This window comes from Boleophthalmus pectinirostris, unplaced genomic scaffold (genome assembly GCF_026225935.1).
Source record: "Boleophthalmus pectinirostris isolate CB_2022bp ecotype Guang Dong unplaced genomic scaffold, ASM2622593v1 HiC_scaffold_7, whole genome shotgun sequence".
In the NCBI taxonomy this organism is placed as follows: domain Eukaryota; kingdom Metazoa; phylum Chordata; class Actinopteri; order Gobiiformes; family Gobiidae; genus Boleophthalmus; species Boleophthalmus pectinirostris.
The window spans coordinates 20,982,137-21,008,730 of NW_026571473.1; the positions used below are offsets into that span (position 1 = coordinate 20,982,137).

The window sequence follows — 26,594 nt, forward strand, 5'->3', positions numbered from 1 at the left end:
AACTAAGCTAAAATAAACTTTAACTAGGACTTAACCATACATCTGGGTCTAAACAAATGGTTAAACAAACATCAACCTGGGATAACTTCCAATTCTATTCCAGGTTGAGAAGTATAGCACCTCTTCAAAGCACCACCAACAGAAGCTGATTTTCTCTTCGTGGTCTTTCTTCACCCTTTTAGAATCACTGGTATAAATGCTGTCATTACACCTAAGTGCATAAAATAGCTGTCACTAAAATTCAATTTAAGGGCCTGTTTACACGAGAACGCCTGCGGGTAAAAACAACAAAATATTTTATTGGAAGTGCCTCTCATTTAGACGGTGACCGCGTTTTTGGGGCTTAAAAACGCAAAAATCTGAAACCACCCTCCAGAGTGGAAATCTTGAATATGCTCCGCCGTAGCATTTCCATCTACACTGCCCAAGACGCAAAACTCTGGTCAGATCCGCTCACGTTGCATATGTGTTTACATCAAATACATCACCACCTTATGTCTCCTAGCTGCCTGGCATGCATACCCAATCGAATTAAGGTTTCCTCCTGAAAACATTTGTCTAAACGCAGAATAAAAAGGGAAGATGCAAAGCCACTTTTGCGTCTTCTGTACAGACTGTCATCATATAATCGTACCCTAAGAGTTCAGTGTTTTGTGTAGCTGTGAAAAAGACTGGACTGAATCTTCTGAGAAATAGTGCACTTTAATACACCACAGAAAGAACAGGTCAACAGGTCACCATTCTCAGCTGCTGTCCCCGAGAAATTCTTCAGTATAAATTTTTTATATTTTTCAAAGACTATATTGAGGTCCTGATGTAACTGCACAGCTTTGGTTAAATTTTTAAAAAGAAATTTGGTTCAGAATAACGCATATGTACAAGGTGAAATCTATAATATTCAAGTAGATAGCATAGCACAAATGCAATCTGTTTCTTTACAGATTGTACATGGAAGTCAAATTGAAATACAGGCATACTGATGTTTTATTTTCTTTTTTCATTCATGTATTCCTATTTACAGCATGAATTGGTTAGCAGAAAGAACACTTTTGATCCCTCTGTCAGCGGAAAATTTTGGACAAGTTGTAATTTGACAACAAACTGTATAAGTTCTAGCTTGCTTAAACCTGTTGAACACCTGTAATGAAAATTGCTTGATGCAACCAAAACGGCTGACTCCATGAAACTGATTTTCGCAGCTTGCTATCAACACTTTTCTATTACAACCACCACAGAACCCCCTCCCTCCCCCTCTTTCAAATAGTATTAATAAAAACCCCAGCTTTAGTCCACATGCATTATTCACCGCTGTGTCCAATTACGGCGAAGGTTGGGCTCGTTCTCACCTCCGTCTCTGTCTGAGCCAATTAGGAAGCAGCTCTCTGAAGGTGCTCTGTAATGATCAGGAGGAGCAGAGCCATAGAAGAACAGCCATGATGCTACTCTTCTTTTATGTTGGTGAGATGGAAATGTGCACCAAGATGTTATTTTTCCCTTACCGTATCATCAGTGGAATGAATTATCTGCCTAATGGTGCGCCGCAGGCTACAACTAAGTTCTCGCTTCTCTAAGTAAATTCACTCTGCCATTTTGAACCCTTTGAACTTTAGACAAAGGACTCCAAAATGTGAAAAATACAGAGTCTGACCTGTAAAGTGATTGACATAAAACACATGGTCAGAACAATCACTTCACCACTGTCTTTTTAGATGTCATATGAGAACATAAGCAGAAGTGTTGTAGCTTCAATCACCCTTTGGCCATTGTCAGTACCTGCCTCAGCATGCCCAAAAGAATATATATGAAAAAATCTCAAAACATTATTCAATTCTTCTAAGCATCCAGTAATAAAGGGATTTGCTAGTTAGTTTTTAATTGTGTCCTTGAACCAAAGCCTGTAGAATTAACTTTGGAAATGCTGTACATGAATCTAGATACTTCTTACACACCATATACTATGGAAGATTATAGTGAAAGGAACTATTTTTCTTGGAAGTAAGCATCAGGACGGCCTCCTTTTAAGCCAAGAAAGTGTCAGTGAGCAGTCTTTGGAGATGCAAAACCACTTGCAGTAAGTTTTCCAGTGCAAAAAACACAAAAAAAATCTATTGTTTCCTGTTTTGGCTAAAATGTTGCGTACTGTTGCTTTAATTTAACAGTATGGTTTCACACCTGTCTAAAACTACGCACAGTGTATCTAAACATATTCCCCAAATGTATAGCTCTCTATGTAAAATCAGAAAATCACTAAACCTGTCTTTAATTGTCTTGTTTTTATTTTCAAACATTATGGTGACAATCTGCCCAGATTAATGCTTTTAATTATTCTGCCTTCAATCTGAGTGTCGTAACAGTATGTAATTAGCTACTCGGATTATTGATAGGACAATTATGCACTTCTACATGATTTTATGGAAATTAACCTTGGGCTGATAAACCTTACTTAGGCACAATACCAGACATACTCAATAATTCACAGATCCTTCAATATTTAATGACATATGTGTATACATTTCATGTCTTGATGCAGCTTGCCCCCTTCTGCAGTTTTGTATTTTTCACACGTAAACTGGAAGGAGCAAGAAAAAGTTGACTGCTCTAAAGACACACTGGCCATGACTCACACATGCAGAAAGTGAATTATTGATGATGTAGACAGTCTCTGGTTTAAGACTGTAAGCAGATAAAGTACAGCGGCCCACTTCATCTAAATAAACAGGTCTAGATGGAGAGAGTTGTTTTGCTTATCACGTTTCAAGTGGTCTACTGGTTTTTTCCACAAGGTTTTCCTCACTACATGCTGTGCAGTATTCCTAATGGAGTTTGTTCAGGCAAAGACTCCACAGGCTAACAGAAACCAGGGAGAGAGGTGTGAAATTGCCTTGAATCTACCACAAAAGTAAGCTTCTAAGAAAGTGTATAATTTGTATCAGAACCACAAAACTATCCACATTACTTTTAGATTTGAATATGTGTCAGGTTGTTTTGTTTAAGCACATGAAATGCTATGCTTCAAAAATTATATATAGTTAATTTAATTTTTATTCACTGTGGTGGTAGTGGTGGTGGTGGTGGTGGAGGTCATGGCGGTTAAGCACTGGCCAACCAACCTAAAGGCCAGTTGAAAACCGGTAGGGCAAACCCAGTAACAATAGTAGCTTGTTGTGTTCAGCATTCAAAGAAAGAAAGAGAAAAATGAATACATAAATAAATAAATAGCAAATTAAGAATGGGAATTATTCCATCCATTTTTTACATAATTATAATACATATTTGACTTAAAGTTTCAGTAGTCCATTCCAAACCAGTCTTTTGTCTCACATCTAATTCGTTATGCATAAAATTAAAGCCACCCCCGCTGCAGCTCTTCTGTAATGAAGCCTTATTAATAAGTGCTCTCTGTCTCTTTGTTCCCTACAGACTTCTCCACATCTGCCCCCACTGAACCACCTCCGCACTCTGTCAAAGTGTCCAGCCCACAGGGTCCCAGGGGAGGGCCCGCCTTCAGCCCCGGCCCCAGCAGTCAGTTCCGCTGGGCCATCAAATCAATGCGCGCCTCTAAACTAGGTCCCCCTGGAAATATGGGTTATGTGGGGAAACTCCAACCCCACTGGGAACCTATGGAAGCCAAAGCCGCCCCGTTAGAAATTATGACCATGCCCATATCAAGGCAACACGACAACCCAGAAAACTACTCGGGCGAAGGTAAAGAAGAAGAGGAGGAGGGGGCAAATCGTCCACCTTCAGAGGAGGAGAGTGACACAGAGGGGAGTGCGAGAGAGGATGTTTTAGCGGAGATGTTTGAGCTAAAAGGCAATGAGAGTTCGGAGTCTGACCTGAGTGAAGACATGAACGATGTTGTTACCGTGGCAGAACACACTACGCTGTCCCGTTGGCAGCTAGTAGAGCAGCCCACCACTGCGCCTAAGGGCCCCCCATCTGAAGAGGCCAAAGGGGAGATCCTTTTTGTGCGCAGACCAACTGAGCAACACAAAGAAGAGACAAGAAGTGTACTGAACTCTGCTTTTACTCCAAAAAACACTAAACTAACACTGGCCCAACAAAGCAAGTCAAGTGAGGTCTCCACACAAGTGCTGACTACTACAGCAGTGACGGCGACTAGAGAAATGGAGAGGACAGACCCTACCACTGCACCAAACCCAGCTGTCAGGGTCCCAACAGAGGAGTCTATCTCAATCTCATGGGTGCTACCAGGGGACAGCTCCTACTCCACTGACCGCGAGACAAGCACAGACATAATTCAGCTCACCACACAGGCCTCAGAGGTGCGCCTTAGTGTTACCCAAATGGAGTCTAGATCTGCTGTGTCTGAGTCATTTGTAGTGGGGAGTAAGTGGACACCTTTTAAAAAATCTGAAGAAAAGAAAACGGTGGAATCGACTGACAACAATAAAGACAAAACGAACCAACCATTTAGCTTTCTGGTTCCCAACTGGGCGTTCGGACTCATCCCTTCAGGTATGACACTGTCTGTAATGGCGTCTTGATTCAAAGCGATTATCTAATCAGCATCAATTTGTGTAATTTTCACCTTAGCACGGGGCAGAACCATCATCATGCTAACAGTATCCTAAGGGAAGGGGTAGTACAGTTAGAGTCAGCTGCATTAACTTGAGCTCTGAAAATCCACTGCTCTGCCTTACTGTGCCTGCTGTCTCTAGCTGTTTGAGTCTACATGCTTTTGCTCTCCGGCCCAGCACTCATCATGTATTCTTAATCCAGCCTTCTCCCCCTCCTCCTCCTTTCTCCCCCTCTCTCTTCTGCTCCTGAGCTGGTACACAGACAGCTCCAAAATGCCAGAACAACCAGGTCCTAGTTTAGTAATTAGTAGGCCAATGCTTTTTCGAGCGAATACAAGACAGAGAGACCTTCTACTAATCTAATAATGTGCAAGAGGGGAGTTATTTTTTAAGTTTCCCTTTCCTCGGCTTCACTTGATGTGCCGACCCATTAAATTTTATTGCATTTTTTATTGTTCTTGTCTTTATAATGTGTTAAATAATGGCATGCTTGAGTGCTACATATCGCTTTGTCTTAAATGGTGTGTGGGATTGGCAATCCTGATCTTTCTAGAGGGTTGTCTTGTGTTGATGTTGTATTCATAGCTGCGACAGCTGTGAGTTTGTGTAGTATGTTGCACAAACACATAAATCGTTTGCAGGGGCTCATGTGGCCATAACCTTACAAAAGGCAGGGTTTGATATTGGCCCTACAGGACTGTTAAGTACATTTATTGCGCATTACCACATTGTTCAGAGCGCCTGGCGTTTGGAGAGTCCATCATACATTTTTAAAAACTTTGCTGCAGATCATTTATCAAGCTGCCCAAAATGAGTACTGAAACTGAGTTTGTAGTGTATGATTATGCTAGCTACTGTAGATCAACATAAATATACAACGTATACTAGTTCTATAACAGGTATACCAGAGGCTATTTTGGAGCCAGATTTCAACCGAATTTATAACTAGTTCTTCCTTTCTTTAATCTCATAAATTCACTTGTTTTCAAGTGTCGTGAGTCATATGTTATTACATTCGTTTTTTTTGCCAGTCAATAATTTTGCATTGGATCCATTGACATTGTAAAGGTGAAATTCTTAAGTGTGCAACTCAAGATAGTAACCATTGATTCAGCTGTAGTATATAAAGTGCATGACTTCTAATGTGGTCTTGGGGAAGTTCTGAATGAAAGAGCTTTCCTGATTGAACTTGGGAGACTATGAATGATGGCAGTTAAACAAATGAGAAAATGAGCAGGACTGGCAGACACGGAGGACACAAGTGTATTTGAGTCTTTATCAGTCTTTCCTTTGTGATGACATTTGAATGGACTAAGTGCTCTTCCCTTGTTGAGTGATTAGAGGTGTGCGGCCCCTCCCTTTCCACTGACCTTTTGTGGTTGTCAGTTATAGTTGAGAGAAAATTACAGCGGCTTGCCTGGCTGTCGACTCAGATAGAGACAGAGGAGAGAGAGGGGGCGTGAGGATGGACAGAAGGAACAGCAGAGGTGAGAGTGTCCTCCCTAGTGCTGTAGGTAGAAGTACATAAAGCTCTTTAATCAATGATCACACACTACACTAACAAAGTCCCATGAGCCTCCACTGAGCACAATGTACCTCCTAATCTCTCTCCTTCCCTCCTTTCCTTCCTCAATTCCTCCCTATTGCTTCATTCATCCTTCGTTATCTGAAGAGTCACAGCTTCTCTCTTCACTATGTAGTCATTTATCACACTGATAAGACCAGTATATAATGCAACTACCAGCTTTCCATTTTCTTAGCCCTGCAGAAAAAAGCTCCCTAAACATACACATATAGAAAGATAAAGAAAAAGTATCAAACATGTTGACAACCCAGAACCTCTGTAATCCATCGCACATGTCACTTTTTACGTCCTTATCCACAGTACAAGGTTCGATATGGTAAACAAAAAAGTTGCACAGCTGTAGTTGTGAGTCACTTTTTGCTTTATTTAGTTTTCATATACTTCAGATTAGGTTAATAAATGTTCTGTGTCATACATGCATTGCCATTTTGGAGAAACTACATTTCTAAGCCTATTGTTCAAACCAGATGTTTACCTACTTTGTTTACAAAAAAACACACACCTTCTGAAATCAAATTAGACAAGATTTTACATGTCACTGGTCAGTAGGAAATTATATAAATCATTTCTATTCATGTTTCCCCAAAAAACAAATATGGGTGGGACATGATTGTGCACATCTTTCCCTATGTTTTTATGTTTGGAATGGATAAAAAATTGAGTTAAAGGTGCACTATGTAACTTTTTGGTTGGGGGTCCGTCAGCTGCGTCTTTCTATGGATATGTCCTTGTTCTGCCTGGAATCTTACACAGTATGACATTAACCCGCTCTCCGATACCTAACCTACCTAAATTACAGGTAGTTAGCACAAAAAATACCGAGAAAAACAAACATTCTGGCTCTGAGTGGGGTTTCTTCTCCACAGATCTGACCTGTAACTTGGCCTGGTTTGGTCTCCATGAAGAATAGAAATGTTTAATACTATACTGTGAAACATCTCTGACAAAGCAATAACAAATCCTCCACCAGAAAAGTCACACAATGCACTTTTAAGCGCTGGAAAATTATTTTTCAAGAAGCTGTAGTCCTGAAAAGCAGCGCCACGTTGACAGCAGAAATATTAAATGAAGAAAATCTACTTAAAATTGTGAACTGACTTAACATTACATACTTGATAGCAGTTTTTGTCCTTTATGCTCAGTGTACAAGAGTGCGGATATAGGCACTGTCCATATTGTACCAGCCCTGTACTACACTAAGCTCAAATTTGTCAGGATAGCAATAACCAACTGTGACTTCTAACCTTAATAGGTGGGATAGAATAAATTAATTCTGCCATTTGTTGTAATGCTTTGAACTGTAATAGAAGTTAACCCTGCTGTCTGTAAACCCCTTCTACTGAGCTTATCCCATCAAACCAACAGTGACCTGAAAGCCTTTTCTTATTAACTCTGGATTCAATTACAGCTGTACACTTTCAGGTACATGTTCCATCACCTGTACCTGTTAAACCACTTCCCATCTCGCCACAGCCTTGACATCCATATGTTAGCTGCATCTCTCCCCAGCAGTGGATACAGTATGCTCCCTGCCTGTCCAGCCCGTAAATTACCCTCTCCTCTTCTCCTCTGTCAGGCAGTGTTGCTCCGACCGCAGGATCCCTCTGAGTTATGAGCGTTTGACCAAAGCCTTGTCCAGACCCGAAGATGGATCAGACCTGTGGCTCATCCATAAGTCCTGCTCCCTGCTCCAGAACCAAATGAGGGGCTAGAGAGGCGGGTTAGATATATAAGTGTGTCCAAAGACATGGATGGATGTAGACAAGTGCTGCATGTTATCCGTGCTGCTCCGCAGAGACATGTTGAGATGGACCTTTTGGGTCGACTGACTGTCCAAGGAAAGCTACATACTTGATGCTACATATAGAACTTTATTGATTTCTGTGTCTCTTATGTTTTTCTAGTCTATTTGCTGCCTACTCCTTTTCAATGGCTGTCACTTTTACAACTCTTCAGCTTATTGCAATGGTCGTTCAACATGCCATAATGTTTGGATGGCCTCTTGAACTTCAATTCAATGCCGGACAGGAAAGTCAATAGCACGTTTCATTCAGTATCCAACTTCAGCATGAACTCTCTCATTCAAATATGATACTTATATATTGTCGACCTCTTTATTTTGTAAAACAGGAAACTAATAATTGCAAATAACTTAAATAAGTTATAAGTGGCAGCATCTTAAGTCACGTTGAGTTACATAAATACATATACATGTTCAACTCTAAAAAACTCAAATTCATTTTACTTTTAAACCCAGGGCATCATGTCTGATCCACATTTTTCCACCATTCACCCTCAGCTAACCATTTGTCAGTGTCCAATACATCACCAAAAATTACGCTTTGATTTTTTTTTCTTTCATTTTAGGTTTTTGTGTCCAATTTCATTCACATCCAGCCTTATAGTGCTTCTTGTTCTGTCTTGTAGTATACCATAAAATTTTGATGGTTTACACGACTATTCAAAACTGCATTCTCTATTCAAGAGCAGAAGCCCTTTTGACACTCACCTGTCTGTAGTACCCAAGTATTTTTCCCTCTCATTTCTTTTGACGGTGTAATGCTGCCATTTTCCATATCAAACACCCCCTCTGAATTTAATCGTGAGCTATTGGCTGCTACTTTATAAAGTGAATGGGTTTTGTGAAGGGAGTGCCTTAAGGGACACATGGGCACCATCTCTCTCAGGATGTAGTGAGTGAGTAGTGAGACTTGTATTCAGTTAAGCTGCAATGAATGATGTGTTGAAAAAGAGCAGGGAATCTACACTGAGGCAAGTGTTGATAATTATGTAATTAAGTATGACAAAAATGATGTATGACTGAATTATAAATTATTTTTATTTTTTTATTTTTTTCAGATCAGCCCTGAATTAATAAAATGTAGCACTAGCAGAGTTTTTACCCTTATGTGCATGTATGCTCAAAATTTTTATATTTATACTTTCTTCTTTCTCTTTTTGGGGCATTCTTCAGCCAGTGTTTCTAGGCAACCTGTCAGCAGCACCCAGGGACCCATCTTCAGATTTTGAGCCCAGATCTTGGTCAGGATTACTTTGTTGGAGGATTAGCTAAAAATGTCCAGGGTGATGTGAGAAAACAGTGTCTGGAGGAAAATTGTTGAAGCACAGAGAGACCATGCAAACTCCACCCTAAAATGTCAGACACCAGGTATAGAACTGAAATGCCTATACTACCAGTAGGAACATAATTGGAGGTAGTTATCATATTTTATCATGTGTAGTGTCATGTGTATTGGCACCAGTCACCGGTAAATCACAATGGATGTATAATTGTTTATTTTGTTTATTTTACAGAGACCATGTACAGGAGCATTAATCAAAGAAACATTGTAGAGATGCTTTGTACGAGACTACATCTCTCTGAGCTAATTTACATTTACAGTCTCTGGGACAGCCAAAACATAAAACACAAAAATAGTGTAAACAATGCAATCTATATACAAACAGTTATAAAAAGTAAAATGACATTGAATATCGCTATCCCAATCCCACCCTGCTCTGTCTGTGTCCTTAATCAGGTTCAATTTAGTTGTTAGTTATAAGTTGTTTTTCCTACATTATGGCACTTAATGTTGGCTTAATGATTCTTAATGTTCTTAGTACAACACTAAACTTTTTGAAGTCATTGGATAGTTTTAAATGTGCTGGTAGTTTGTTCCATTTTGTTATAGTGAGAATGCTGATTGGCCTAGACCTGTTTTCTCTTTAGGTATGCAACACTGGCCACTGCACGTGGAACTTGTTCTGGTCGTTTGTTCAGATAATAATGTGACAAACCTTTTGAGTGGTGGCTGTGCCGTACTGTTAATAATCTTGAACAACAGTCGCAAATTGTGGTTTCTAATGCTGAGACGAACCTTGCCTCGCACGTTGGAACAAGGGAAGGACACTGTCTAATTCTTTGTGGAGTTCCATAAAAATGTTACATAAAATGAAAATATTTGCCCATCTGGAAAGTGCTGGTAGTTTTAAACATTTAGAGAGCGAGATCCGGTGATTAAATAATTCATTTTGAGTTTTTATGTAGCAAGGTGGAGGCTAGTATCTGTTATCAAAGTGTTGCGCATTTTGGGCTGTGAAAAGCCTTGATTTAAAACTGCTGCAGTGAATGTAAAACAGCTTTCTGCATAAAGCAAAGGCATCAGAATTATGCTTTTCTATTGTACAGCAAGCTCAGAAACCCACAGAAAGCTGTCTTAAATGGCTCTTTTTATCACATCATAAAAATACTTTATTATGTTTTCTGACACAACAAAACCTGGTGATTATTCAGCCTGGAGCGGCCCATCCCAGGCGCTGTATTTTGTTCTGGAGATGGCATGACCCAGAGCTCCCATTATGGCTGATGAATGATGAAATCTCTTCAGTGTTGCTTGTACAAGACACTGCAGCGATATTATAATATATGTTTTGTTGTTATTTTATGAATATTTTCTAATCTTGTAGCTCCCCAAAGACCAGACTTAAGTGCTGTGTTAACTTCTATTTTTGCCAAGTTGCACTTTTGTTATCTTAGGTAAAAGACATAATTTTAGTTATGAATTATTTATTTTGTTTTATGCAGTGAGAGAACTGTTATGAAGTTTTCTTAATCTGCTTCTATGCAAAGGCAACCAAAGGGAAAAAAAAATAGGTAACATGTGGTATTATTCACAATCTCTCATAATTCAGAACTCGTCTTAATTTAGGATCTATATTATGTCTTTTACATTGCTGTATGCTCACCAGATATTTCAGAATTGTTCATTGTCATAGTATGTATGTAACATCTTATGTAATGTGTATAAAACTAATCATACCCAGGGCCATACACACTATTACATGTGTCTATTTATGAAAGGACCTCTGTATTTTTCTCACATTTTTGTCTTGGTGAAAAGCAAGTATTGTATGTGCACAGGGTTATACCTTCGGGCGATTGTGTTGGGTCACTGCAGCTTCATCATATCTTCTTCTTTTATTGCAGCCAAACCATTTAGCTGTGAAAGAGATAAGAAAAGACTACTGTTAAACAAAATGTTACCCATTACTAACACTGAGATACGCCGAGACCTTGTTCTTTAGGCCATGGATCTTTCACAACCATTCATCGACTTCTTTTTCAGTTGTATGCATTTAGCCATTATGCCTGCATCCTTGGCTAACTTGAGCTAGTCTCACTTCACAACATCCATACATCTCTTCTTTTTTATGTGCCTGTGAACCTATAGCCTACATCCTGGCATTTTTGAAATTTGTCTTCATCAATGTTGTCATGATATTAAAAGAAATTGGAATGATACTTGATACTGATTTTGATACCACAAAAATATTTTTTTTAAAAGCTCTTATTAAATCTAGAAACAAAAAAACAGGCATAGACAGAAATGTTATTTTCAACACAAAAATAGTACTTTCTCATAGTTAACTATATTAAATATAATTTAAGATAATTAGAAAACTATTAAGGATAGATCAAATTAGTCATGCGTATGTGTATTGATAAGTGCTCAGGTGATTATGTAGTTTCAATATTAGTGTTATTATTGATTAGTATCTGATTTATAATACTTTTGACAACCCTGGTACTATTGCTTCCTTTCTATGTACATGACCATAGATCTGAATCTGACTTTTTACCACAATGTGACAGTCCATCTCAATCACCTCACCCACCGTCTCATAAGTCTCAAGCTCTTCCTCCTGTCTGTCCTTCAATGCCAATGTCTTTTACCCTTATTTGTTGGTAAGGTTCAATACATTACTTTTCTGTCTATCTATCTCTTTCCTTGTAGTCTGCGTAAGCTACAGCCTGGGGGATCCTGAACATTTTATCAGAGCAACAAACAACATCACCTTGTTCGGCCTCCCATTGGGAATTGTGGGTAAAGATGGATAGAGACAGGGCACTTGGTAGGGCGCCGTCACACAGAATATAATCCTACGTGGGAGAGACGAAGAGCTCTATCAGGGTTGGGTGGCTAACCTGTACAAGCAGCGCTCAGGGCGTATCAGATAAGACGTCAACAATGTGCTTCCTGTTAATGAAAGGCTATTTCACTTGTCTGTCCGGATCTAGCAGGTGTGGCTAAGAGAGCTGCGTCTCACAAACACTGAGCTGGGCTTGAGGATGTTTGAGAAAAAGATGGAGTTAGATTTAAAGGGGCATTATATAACTTTTTTGTCGGGGGACCATCACCTGCTTGTTTCTATGGATATGCTATTGCCAAAAATCCACATTATGGCATTAAACAGCTCTACCTTACATTTATTAAATTACAGGTGGTTTTACTTCTCAAAATACCTAGAAAAACAGTCCATGAGCGGGGTCGCCTCTCCACAGAGCTGACCTTTAACTTGGTCTGGTTTGGTCTCCATGAAAATAGAAAGGTTTAATGTCATACTGTGGCACATTTCAGACAAAGCAACAACATTTCCATGGAGAAAAGCATTTGAAGGAACCTCCACTAGAAAAGTTACACAATGTACCTTTTGAAATAAAATAATGAAATTGAAATAATGAAAAATTAAGAAATAATAGAGCTATAGGAATGGGACACTGTCACTAGAGTTACTCCATGTACTGGCCCTGCTTTGTCTCTGCCTCTGCATCCGATATATTTTATTTGACCAGAATCACTGTCTGAAATCAGATGCCATTCTGTGTTTTTCTTCATACACTATTGACAAAGTGCTTACAGAAGACATCATGCTTCTTTCAAGCACTTAGTATTAAACTGAATTTGTCCATCATTTTACATTTGGTTCATTGTAAACCACAAAATTGGTCTGAAATGCCTTCATAATTGAAATGGGACCATTGATTTCATGTTCAAAACTGCAGAACAGATATGCCTTGGTTCTTCACATTGGCATTTCACTGTAGCAAGCAGCGGATTGTCATTTTTGTTTTTATATTTTTTCTCAAACCTGAATGAATCAGTCAAAATAAACGTATATGTCTTCTTTAAAATTACAGCTTAATATTAAAGCAGATGTATATATTTAAATGTGTTGTAAAATATGCTTCATTTAATCTTTGCAAAGAAACTAGACATCAGGCCTTGTAGCTCCATGCATCAACACAGAGACCTGCTAGCTCTAAAGAGAAAGGATGTGGGAGCATATTTATAAGGACACCTTTGATAGTCGGTGGTAGAAATAGATGGGAGTATTATGCTTATCACCTCCATAGCCGCTCCCTTTATATTTTCATTCATCAGTTGCTGTCACAGACACATATATCAGTCTGTCTAAGGTTAACATCACCACATATGGTTTCAAATTGAGGTGTTTTGTGGCAGCAAAGGATGAATAGACCATGCTGGGGTTTGCTGGACTCTTGGATTCCTCACAGTGTAGACAGAGCAGTTTGGCCCCAGGCTCAGTCACATCCCACAGTCTTCAGCGGGATAGGCGAGAGGGGGGCAGGTTTACATGGCATTCCCCACACACCTACTGGAGAGAGTTATACACAAGCTGATTAGGGAAATTAATGGGCAGCCAGTGCAATTTCCCTGCTGTGGGGTAGATAAAGGTTTTCTTATATGACAAATCTTGTATGGAAATGTAATTCAGTATGTTTTGTCTTTCAACTGACAATATGTTAAAATAATCGTTTCGTTTTGTTTTTCATTTCTTTTTATGTCTATTCCTATATTGCATACTATCTGTATTGATGGAGATTTGTTACACCGTGTTATTTTCCTTGCTCTTAAAGGTGCACCATGTAACTTTACTCATGGAATGTCTGCCACCTGCTTGCCTCATTTTTCATTGCTTTGACTAATCCACAGTGCGTCTTAAACTTATCTACTTTGCATTTCTTCAGTTATAGGCATCTTTATAGCTCAGAAATACCTTGAAAAATGTACATTCTTGCTGTGAGTGGCATCACCTCTCCAAAGATCCGACCTGTAGCTTGGCCAAATGGCGTAATATGTTTGACTCCATGGGACTCGATACCGTACTGTGAAACACCTTTAACCTTGTATATTTAGATTTTACAGTATATATGTTTAGAAATGTAGTCATGCTCTATCGTTGTTTAATCGTTCACAAATTCATATATTTTTCACAATGAGGGCCAGTTGAAATTACAGTCTTGTTTATTCCTTGCTTGGGGCCCAGCGGATGTTCAGTAGTGCTTTACCCCATGGCAAGAGCAGAGCAAGGTCGTGCAAAGTGCTTTGTCTTCTTTGTTAAGTTTTAAACAGGTCTCAAGGCAAAAGCGTTGTGTCCTAACTCCAGTTCGGTTGCTAATAGCACTGCAGTGTTGTCAGCGCAGCTTCCTGATAGTTACCCACAGTGGAATACAAACTTGTAGACGAGGGATTTTAATGTGCAAAAGTCTGCTTCTCTTTTCCAATTAAATGCAACATAGTTAAAGTAACAGCAAGGTCCTGTGAGATAGCTGAACCAATGCATTTGTTAAGCCTATACGGATATTGTAATTTATCACACTTTTAACAGCTAATCATCATTATTTCAGCAGCTGTGCCCCACATTTGTAGCCACGTTCATATGACCTCAATGAGTTTTTAGTGACAGAATATAGTCTTTTCAGTTTCATTTAAATGTTGATTAAATGATTTATTTCAAAAACATAATAATTATTTGGTGTGGGAGTTGTGCGTCATCCTATTTTTACACAAATAACCGCATAGTCATAGTCCTAATTACAGCCAGAAGTAATTATGTGGCAGTGTTATGAAAATTAAAGAGCAGAGAGCTGTATGTCTCCTGTGGCCAATATGTACACAGCACCACTCAGTAAATAAGACACACAAAATGAGATATGGTTTAAGGAGGATTTAAGAGACACATTTAAATAAGACATTTTGTTGCTGCCGTTTTTAAAAGTTGTGCTGGGACTAGAGCTTGCTTCTCAACTGCAAACCATTGCATGTTGAGTTTCACTGGTTTTAAAAGATCTTTTGTCCCTGTTTTTCACTGAATACTAATCTAATCTATTACAATACTTGAAAAGAACAGGAACTCTTGTTTAATTTTTTTAATTTTTTGGTTTATTTCAACTGGGACAATTCATAAATCTAATTTCAGCTGTAGTCCCTAGGCAATGTGTGAAACTGCATGAACACACAACTAAAACAACAACAATAACAACTTAACTTGTTATTTAATGTAACAAATTATTAGTGTAGTGTTTTGTTTTTTACTTTATTTTGAACTTTATTGTGTATTATGTCAAATATAATAGGAACCACATTGTTCTGATTTGTTACCAAACATAATATATACTTTCCCTGTAAGTGCCAGACTGTTCATTAGGTCTCTGCTGCACACTCACTAAATTGCCCTAAATGTGCATAATTCTGTACAACAATAAAAGTGATAACAAGCCTGATGACAGTTTGAAAAGTGTCCGGATAATTACAAGTATAGGGTGATATAGATTCAGTTTTGTAATTCTAAACACACTGTGAAATGTGAGACACAGTGAAGAGGAGAAAGTGGATTGGATGTGTTTGTGATGATAACCCAGAAGGGATGACTTTCCTCTGCATTAACAGGGCAGAAAATGGCATGAAGTATCGCAGCCATAACAATAGACAATAGACAGTCCATCTCTCTGTCAGTGTTGAGTGGTTGGTGAGTTCTGCTCTTGGACCTCCACTGGCTCTTACAGTTGGGTGCTTTTTGCTTTTTGCTGGTTCAGACTGCAGGCACTGTGGCTAATTGCAAGTGTCACACTTCTCTGCTGCCTGTATGTTTACTAACCAAGGTAGGGAAACATTTTATGCAGCTAAATACAAGTTGGATAGAAAAGTTTACATTTTAAAAGTAGATTTGCTGGAAAATTGCCAGAGTTTTTTCCTATCGTAATGTGCTAACTGTGTAATGGCATGGGTCACTGTGAATATTAAAGAGAGTGGAGTGGTGAGATTATATAGAGGTAGAGGTGAAGAAGATGATTCTAAGTACTTGGGGTCAATGGGAGAGCAGTGGAGAGTGGATCGGAGGTGTAATGCCAAATTCATTAGAGTATGCAAGAATGAAATTAAATAGTTCACCAAATGGTGAGATCCGATATTCTGAAAGATTTAATTTGTTTGTCTGTTTGCTGCTTGGAACACATGTTGTTTTCTTGTGTATATTCAACAGTTTCACTGTTTCCCTATTCATCACCTTGCACAGCAAGATAAATCCCCATGATATTTGTGAGTTCACAAACTCACAAGAATCCATCTTTTCCCATTGCAGTGTTTGTGATTGGGCCCGATTGGCCAGTGGGACTAAGACTGGACCAATCACAGGACAGCATTGAGATTTGGGCAGAAGCTGGGTGCCCAAGCGATCTAGCAAACTTACGTTGGCCTATTTTAGAAAGACAAACAACTATTTTGTTATGAGACAATGTGCAGAGGGAAGTTTGTACATTTGTGAATGGGAAAGATGTCTGTCCTTTTCATTCAATTGAATTTAAGAAAAAAAAAAATTCTCAGCTTGTTCCGCTGTTGTGACGCTTTGACCAACCATGTGGAAGCATTTGTCGGAATGCTCTACTGTTTTCCCCAATAACCTTCAGCAAGAGCCATTCCAGCATTCCAGATTGATAAGTTGTACTTGAACTTGAATCAAGCCATATCCATCACAGAGAAGTGTCTCAGAAGTTAGTTAAAGGCAGTATGAAGTAAATGTACTAGAACTGCGATAAAACTGAAATTGTGATCAAGGCTCAGTTTGCTGTTGTTATTAGTTTGACCACAGTATAAACAGCTTATATCACCCAGTCTCACCTGACCCCTCACCCACAGACACACAGACACACTCACACACTCACACACAAATACATACAGACACATATGCTCAGGTGTGTTGCTGCAGACGGGTCACGCAGCAGGCAGCAGACAGACAGAAATAGCTCTGTCTCCCTGCTGTTCTCATCAATCTGCTCCGTCGACTCAGTCCAGTGCACAAATCACATCACTACACCTGCTCCATTATATGTATGTGAACGTGCTCCCAAGAGTGACGTCAAAGAGGCTTGCATATTAAAGGTCTCATGGGTGCATCACACATATCAGTCAGTTTGACACCCATCCTCTTATTGGGGGAGGCAATATTACTTTTGTAATACAGTATTACTGTATCCACACAACTTTTCTGGTGGAGAATTCGCTACCTGCTTTGTCTCCATGGAGATATTATTGCTTTCCCTGGAATGTTCCATGGTGTGACATTAAACATTGCAATCTAGCATTTATTCATTACATGTGTTTCTATTGCTCAAAAATACTATAATTCCTTCTGTGAATAGGGACAACTCTCCACAGATCTGAATTGTAATGTGGTGTTGTGCTGTAACCTGCCTGTCTCCTATACTGTGAAATAGAGCCCGACCTATATGGATTTTGTTGTGGCCGATATGAAAACGATATAATGGGAGTTGGACCTGCCGATAGCCAATATAATCGCCGATATATTTAGTGATGAAAAAATTCACTGTAAATCTTGAATTGTTTAAAAAACTTACGTTTGGCTCTAGTGGATTCTAAATTGCGTTTATTTAGGCAACATTTATTGTTATTCTGCCTCTTTACATCATATTTACATACAGTAGATTGGCCTAATGGCATTTTTGCATCACATTCTAGCTACTAGTGATGGGTATTCCAGTTTTTTTTTTTTAGAGAACCGGCTCTTTTGGCTCACTAAAGCAGCTGGCTCTTTAGGCTCCCAAGCGACTCTTGAGATTGTTTTGTTGCAAGCAGGACTAAACCAAAACTGAAACAGGACTAAACCAGGACTAAAACAGATTTAAACCATGTGTAAAACAGGACTAAACCAGAACTGAACCAGGACTGAGTGTTGGGACTCGGTCTCTCCCTCATTCGAGCCCAAGATTAGTCCTGGTTTATTCATTTTATGCTGAACTGCAGCCAAATATGCACTTTTTTTATCCTAAGCACACGCAGATTTCTGAAAGTTTTGTTTTCAGCCGCTGCTGCTGTCAAACTACGGGTCTACAAGCGGCTTGAAGAGAAAAAGTGAGAAAAAGAGAAAACACGGCTCCCAATAAGAAACATGCTCCCGTTGTTCGCTTCAAAGAGCCGGATCTAAGAGCCGCTTCGATCGCGACCGACCCATAACTCCTAGCTAGTAAATAAACTACCGCTATTAGCCTTTAGCCGTAAAAACGTGTGCACCGCGGTAATTATTTATATGCATAAATGTGGATCATTCACATGTCTATTTACAGCTCATTTACATATCAAAGCTGGTCCAGAAGCAAATATACGGCCAATATAGTCACTTTACAATAGACCAATAGAAAACAGCCTGTTTATGTGTGGGAGCTACAGCAGCTAATCGCTAATAACAAATAGCCAAAACTAGCTTCAAAGTCGACATATTTCCAACACTCACCGCTCACACAGGCTCCTCCTCACATCACAAGTCTGCACTAATAAAAGTCCTTTTAATCCAGACTCAAACCGATTGTCCGTAAAAAGAATATAATCTCACTGCTGCACACCGCTGCAGGTGTAAACAATAGCACATGAGTGAAGTGACGTGACTCTGGTGGTGTGTTCAGGGACAGTACAGACACAGACAAATTACACCACAGATAAATACTGATGCGGAGTCACATATTAGGACATTTATCTGTCTGTAAATTGGATTAAATGAACATAATGTAGAGAGTCTAAGCTTTATAACGAGGTATAACATGCCCACGTGAAATATCGGCCCATATCAGCAAGCATATCAGCCGATAGCCGATATGTCTCCAGGTGCCCATATTGGCCAATAATATCGGCCAATAAACAAGGCAATAACATTTCCATGGAGATAAGCAGGTGGCAGACCCCCTACTAGAAATGTTACGCAGTGCCTCTTTAATAATATCATATGTTTTGCTTACCCACTTCTATCCCACTAATATCAAGCATCAACCTCATGGAACTTGCCCCAGTTCCTAAAAAATAACCACACTTCTTCATCTTATAAAACTTTTGCACTTTTTTCCTTCTCAATTAGCTGACCAAACATAACAGTGCAAATATGTTTTGTTAATGAGCTGTTTAAATAAATAGTTTACTTCAGTGATTATGTTGAGAAATTCTAGTGGTACATTACTTACTGGACAGGCAATAATGAGCTGATAATGAGCTGAGAGATGAGATACAAGCACTGAATGTGATCTGACAGTATATTTTTAAGAGAAAGCAACAATTTACAAATGACTAGAATTATTCAGGTCACTTCACCATTTGCATTAACTAAAACTATTTCAATCCAGTTTTGGTTGCTTACCGCTTGGCCCAATTAAAAGTGTGTTCTGCTGTCATGATCCTTTCATAATCAAGCCTAACAATATGCTCTTAACATGCAGGTGAAGGATAATGGCTGTTTTGTTGTGTGTTTGGTTTTGTTTTGGTGCTGCTGAGCTGAGCATGGGCTGACAGCTGATACACAGGTGTGATAGAGAAATAAATAGAGAAACATTTCAGAGTGTTTTCAGGAGCCAGGTTACGCTGACCTGCTTGTTGTGTGTCCGACCTTCTTCGCCGCTGAACTCAAACTCAAACTGTCTAATTCTCTGCTCTAACACTTTGTGCACACTGCAGATTCTGTTTCCTAAACTAGTGGGACTGACTTCATCCTTTCTGACTAAAGCAGTTTTGGAAGTAAACATTTGAAAGTAAAGGACATTTTATTTGTCCTCTGACTTGGTTGGAAATATGAAAAAACATTGATTATGATTTTAGATTTTTATAATTTGATGTGTAAATGACGCCAGTGAGATTTTGAACATTGACAAGATAGATTTTTTCGATAAATAGTCTCAGAATTTCAAATTAATGCTTTTCACTCCAGCCCCTTTCAGCACACGCATAGACACACTTTACTTTGCTTTTATTGTCACAGTATTGTTGCCTGACCAGCCACTCTTTCTACATTTTGTTAGAATCCAGAAGGGACTCAAATCGGACCACAGAGAGACAACTCCAAACTTGACAATATCCAACCACAGCTGGTAGTTTGTAGCATATATCTCTTATATGTGGATGCCATCTCTTCTTGTATCATTCAGAACAAAATACTATTATATAACTTTTTACCTAAGATAAGTAATAGTTTGGTGCTTCGATTGTTGATTCTGAAAATATTCATACTGTTACTTAATCCTTTATGTACTTTTTCTCTTTTTTTTTAACATGTAAGCAGACATGTTTGTTGTTGACGCAAACTGAGCATGTGTCTCTCTGATTGGTAAATCTGCCTGTCAATCATGTCCTCTGAATTCAGGGAGACAGGATACAGCTCCAGATCCAGTCGTCTTTGTAAAGTTTTGTCAAAGTGTAGCTTGTGGACCTGTTGATTAAAGTCAGCAATTGCAATCTGCCATCAGTTTGATCATGATTTGGTTCAAAATTCATTAACTGCAGTCATTTAGAGAACATATCAGAAAAGATCAGATAATCTTGTTTTCTTATTAGATTTTTGCTAAGGTCATGCAATAGTATGACCTTTGCAAAAACTTTTAACCCACATGTGTTTGCTTAAGTAGACTTGAAGTGACCTCTCTGAGCTTTCCTTTCAGCAGTTTGAACTTGTCACAGCTGTAATAGTAGCCTGTCTGCAGTGAGTCGTGTATGTTATATTTTTATCCCCCTTCACTATTTCTTCCAGTTCACTGACACTTAAGTCATCCAGGTAAATGGTTTGATTCACTGTGGACATTTACTTTAAGGTCAGGGACTTTTCTGTTACAACAAACCCATCATCTTCACTATTTGTCCTCATTTTGTTGTGATCTGACTGTGACCTTTTCTCTTGTGCTGCTAAATTATGTTAAGACAATGTTGACTCATAAGCTAATAAAACACAGTTTAAGGAATTTACAATACAGATAAATGCTGTATACCTTTAGTTTTCCAGTCGCCTAGCTAACCAAAATTATAATTAATTAAGTAATGATTTTGTTGAGATTAAGAATTCATCAAGACCACATGAAAGGAAAAGGTATAGAGTGAGTTAGTGAGGGATTTGGGAGTGAATCTCCCTTTTCACACATGAAGTTGAGGTTTACTTGCTATAACTTCTTCAGATTAGAGGGATTTTTAACTCCTCCTCACCCCTATTTTTCATCAGTTAATCAGTGCAAACACTTTAAAATAATTTTCTGTCCGCATTCTGAAATTTTATCCCTGTTTAATCTTTCATTCTCATTTTTGCCTTTGTTTCATTGCTTGGGTGTTCATAAAATAGATAGCAGCTGTTTGGCTGTTTCCTTCCTCTTAGCCCCCTTCATTTCCACCTTTTTGATGCATTTCACACATTTATGGACATTGACTGATGCACTGATGAATAATGTATGCCCGCTCTTGTTCTATATGATCTCTAAATGCAGAAAACACATGTTCTTCACAGTCCTATGAATAATTAAAACTATAGACTAATCAGTACATGTGATTACAGCAACAATGTACTGGTGTAGATGTGCTTCCATATGGCCATAACAGCAGTGTGTGCCCTAGTGGCTTTTACGGACTTCCTGTGTAGCATCAAATTTTAAAGGGGCAGATCTGGCAGTGCTCCGGTGATGGCTTATCATGCTCATAGAGGGGAACACTTCACCAGGCAGCGGCATGATCTCTGTCTCAGCAAAGCTATTACAAGGTTGACTGCGTTCGGGCACAGTAGGCGATAAGCAGGTGTAGGTACAGAAAATCTATGTGTGCAACTGCTTTGGTGGACATGCCTGCTAAATTCTGCCAACTTCTGAGCTTTTAGACTTTGGAGACATTTTTCCTTTTGCAATCCGCTTTTATGGTTTAAATCCAGGGCGGATGTTCTTTCGACAGTGGGGAGTAGCTTCCCAAATGTGTCACAAATGTGGAGATAATCTCTTTCCGGAAAAGGCTTAAAAATCTAAAGATGACCCCAAAGAGCTGTGAAATGTCAGCAGCATATTCTGACAAATCTGTGCAAGCCAAACAGACGCTGCTATAAAGAATACCCATCTTCAATAATATCTTTTTATCGCACTACAAAGACTTCTCAATCTGATCTCTTCCCATCTGTTATAATAGAAGAGGCGACCTATTTTAAAAGCGCTGTGTAATTAATCATAAGGCAGCAGCAAACATTAGGAGAGGGGGAAGCGTCTGAAGGCTCCCACTGTGACTCTCAGCCCTCCCGAGTTGGCATTTTTCTCTCTTACTCGGCTATCCTCCATTGCTTTCTCTTTTGCTTTGCTCTCAAGTTAAATTCATACCCTCCCATCTTTTAAATGTGTTTTTCTTTTCTCATTTTTTTTTAGAATTGCATCCAGCCAGGCTAATTAAAACCGCAAACTACTTTAGCTGTAGAAGCAAAACTTGTGACAAATATGAGGAGCTGGAAAATGGGCAGCTTTTAGTTCAGCTACAAATCCATATTATGCAAACTGTGTGCTGTTACCATACAATAAAACAGTAAAACATGCCTTAACCTTAATCTTAAAATATGCCTTAACCTGAATTTTGAGGTATGATGTATTGTTGAAGAAAATATAGACAATAAACAATAATACTGAAACAAATTTATACCACTGACATAATAACCCCATAAACCAAATGTGTAATAAATAAAAACAAACAGCAATAAATTAAAAGCAAAATGAAATACTTAAGTAGTTATTTTGTATCTATAATGAGATATATAAGTTATTTATTCAACCCTCCCCAGCTCAAATATGATCATAGTACAGAAAAATAACAAAAAGTTCCTTGCTAGCACAAAGAAAAAGTCTCCATGATGAATATTGACCCCCAAAAATTATTGTTCCATCTAACTTATATGAAACAATAAATCAAAATAAAAATTATCGTGACAGGCCTATCTTAACCTTGACATATGAGCGAGGCATATTAAAGGAATTTTTGGACAAATTCCCCCATAACAAGATGAAAGTAGCTTGATATATTAGTATCATGTGGGGCAACTACAACTGATGTTGTACAGAACCTTTTACTTATAAATTTGCTGTGTGGAGTGTTTGGCAGTGGTCAGAGGGGCACTGGAATGAATAAATAATGCACTGTAAAGAGCTTTGTGTGTCTTAAAAAAACACTATATAAATCCTGGACATTAATATTCTTGGATTACAGTGTTTTAGGCATTGTGTTTGTTTCTATTCACAAGAAGAAGTTACTGTATGATCCATAATTGCTGACTAAGTCTTTTCACTGTAGATGTAACGCCACCTGGACTGCAGACTACAGCTGGCATGGGTCCGCTCTCATTTGTGCCTAATAAGTCGTTACTAATTGTATGGAGATCGGATCAATGTCCCCTCCCTGCTGCAGCTCCACAGCCCAGTTCTCTTTGTGCACCACAGCCACCATTTATCAACGCTCCCACATAGAGGCTGAGCAGAGGGGCTTCTTATCACATTATAGGGGTGAGACCTGGTCAGTCAGACAGTGTCAATAAAGACCTCTATGGAGAGAGAAAAGGGTTGAAAAGTTATGCAGGTTAAAGCTATAGGTTTAGTGGTCCTGTGGGTTACAGAGTCAACATTAATAATTTCTTCAAGATGTGCTATTCAAAGTATAATCCAGTTAACCAATGATAAAACATGGATTACATTAGGACAATATTTAGTCTAACTGGAGCTACAATAAGGCTCAAGCAGCAGTATGCCATGCAAAAAGCATAACTTTTGTGGACAAATGGAGGAATAAGCCCTATCTAATCCAGATCTTTAATCAAAAAACATTAGCACATAACCCAGAGTAATCTTCAGACAGCCCCACTTACTGGCAATTTACTGTGAAATGACTTGTGTGTGTTTGGGTTTTGCACAGATGTGCTTTGTTTAACTGTTACAAGCCAAATGAATGAAATGAATATTTTCCCTTTTTTTTTTTTAAGAAAAGAAAATGTAAAAAAACTGGTGTAAAATCTTTGTAGCTTTATTTTTTTGTCATTAAACTTAGAAACAACAAATGTACATTAGATAGACTCATTACATTCGCTGAAAAATATTGAGATTCTCCAGTTGTGCCCACAGTAGTGCAGTTTGAGAACCTCTGCTTCTGAGGTTTATTGGCTACAGGCAGAGATGACCTGGTCCTGAGCTGTCAGACACACTGAGTGCACCACTGCCTCTGGATCTACCGCTCCAATCTGGGCTCTTATTCAAACTGGACACACTTATATTAATATGGTCCAATGCCAGAGTCGCTATAGAAATGTGTTCACACTCTCCTGGCTGCCAGGGCCATATAGGAATTGGATGTCCTCAGCTTTGAACTTAAAATATTATCATCATCATATAATTTTCAAATAATATTCTTTTCCATATTACGATAACCCCTTGCAGTATTCAAATAAGGATGCTATTTTAAATAGAAGGAAAAGTCACCTTGCTCATTCAAAGTAGGTGCATACATTTGTATGTATTATGTTTGTTTTCTGAACAGTTGGAGAGACCCAATTATTTTCAAAGCTTTCCTGTATGTAGCAGAGGCAATATTGTCAAGAATTGAAATCTCAATATTTTTTGCTATTATAATGATGATCCTTGCCTGTAAAGGCATTGGTTGAGGTCTGAGTATTTTGAGTATGATTAACTATAGAAGTGCAGAAATATTACTTTTTTATTTGCAGTTTTTCATGTTGTAAACCAAATACTACTTACTCCTTAATTTTCTGGATACCTCCAAAACATGTCTTTGGATATTTTCTTCTAATGAAGACAATATATCAGCCACCTATAGTATACTGTGCACTACAACAGTATGGAAATGAAGTCTGCTCAAACCAACCTATGGGGTAATTTAGTGTGAAGAATGCACACTGTGTTACAAAAGAATATATAAAATATAATCCGAGTTCTTTTTGCCCATTGTTTCTCTGACATCTCCACAAGTTTACTGAAAAATACTTTTGTTCCTGCAAGTAATTTTCTACAGATAATGAAAACAGACTTTGGCTTCATTGTGTTCTCGTTAGAAATGTTATTGCTGCAGAGCGCTGAAGCAATCTCCAAATGTATTAATATTTGAACCATGTAAAAAAATGTTTGCCTATGCCTGTTCTGTCTTCCTTCTCTTTCTTGCCCGTAGTGAGTTTTTGACCCTTATTTTTAGACATGCCTCTCTCAGCAAACAGCAAATATCTATCAGCTAATCATTAACCTTTAGATGATATTCAAATTCAAATCACGTACGGCTCTGTTTTTCCCTTAGTCGCTGTTGATTTAAGAAATGAGCCTGTCTCTAATGGTGTTTCTCATTCCGGGAATGACTTTTATGTATTTTCAAAGACAACCTCTCCATCATCTCCTCCTCTGCTCTGGACCCTCACTATGTTAAACAGGAAATTGAACAGCAGGAGTCAGGGTCAGGCTAGTTCGCATACATATTCCCGTCCACAAACACACACATAGGCACTGTGCTTTAAGTCTGCCCCCATACATCATTAATCTGTTATTATGGAGAAGCGGCAGTGTACTAGACAGCCAGGCAGATTGTGTCAGGGGCTGCAATCCTATCAGGACTACAGTAATAAAAAGATACTTAATCTAACTTGTTCCCCATAGTGCAAAAAACATTGTGGAGTAACCGTCCTTGTCAAATCCTGCTCCTCCTACTGTCCGATCGTATACTATAAGAGTAATAATTATGTCTTAATCTCCTCTATCTCCCCTATTCACTCCAGTAAAGCAGCACTGAATTACTGCCTGGCGATATTAAACATGTTTATGAGTTTCGTTGTAAAGGAACTATGCATAACGGGACCCTGATTGGTTAATTTATGAGGACCTTGGCGGAACAGAGGAGCTGGGATGTGAGTTGGAGGTAGCCCTGTCCTTCGCCTGTCCAGAATCACACATGATGAATAAGGCTATGACAGCTGTAACAACAAGCCATTTGTTTGTGTACAAAGTCATAGGTAGAGATTGTTATGCGCACTAAAATAAGCTTGAAAAATTTAAAAGATTTACACAGAGTTTAATTTTATTAAAGAATGTGAAATTTTGTCACTACTGAATAAAAAATATGGCTTTAAACAGACATTTTAACAGACATAAACTTAAATAGCTTCAGGCAGCTTCAATCCTTCATACATTCTTGCTTTGTCAAGTTTTATCTGTGTTATCCAGTCTGTATAATCCATTTCTTAAATAGACTTTTAGCAACTTTCCCTGCAGCCATTATCCAACAGTCGATCAGAAGCTTGTATGCAAATTAATATTACGGTGTTTTTATAGACTATTGTTTCATTCATTGTCATTCATAACTCATAATTCCCAGTTTTAATAGTTTACTCTCTGTTCATTTGGAATGCCATTTTTCTATTTTATCTCTGGGTAAAGTTTATTTTAATTTAGTCAATTATACATTTTCCATATGGATATTTACTGCTTGGGACAGTGCATGTTAATGGTCATACATGGTAGTTATATGAATGTAGACACAATGTATTCTAGCTACTTGTACTTTTAC

At 38.5% G+C, this 26,594-nt stretch overlaps 1 protein-coding gene across 1 annotated transcript in view; it reads left to right on the top strand.

The window, feature by feature from the left end:
- The window catches only part of ncanb (neurocan b), a 153,395-nt gene that overhangs the window by 70,229 nt on the left and 56,572 nt on the right, over positions 1-26,594 (top strand). Inside the window, exon 12 of the mRNA XM_055164801.1 lies at positions 3,421-4,479. Within this exon, the coding sequence (XP_055020776.1) occupies positions 3,421-4,479 (1,059 nt within the window). The remainder of the gene's footprint in view (positions 1-3,420; positions 4,480-26,594) is intronic.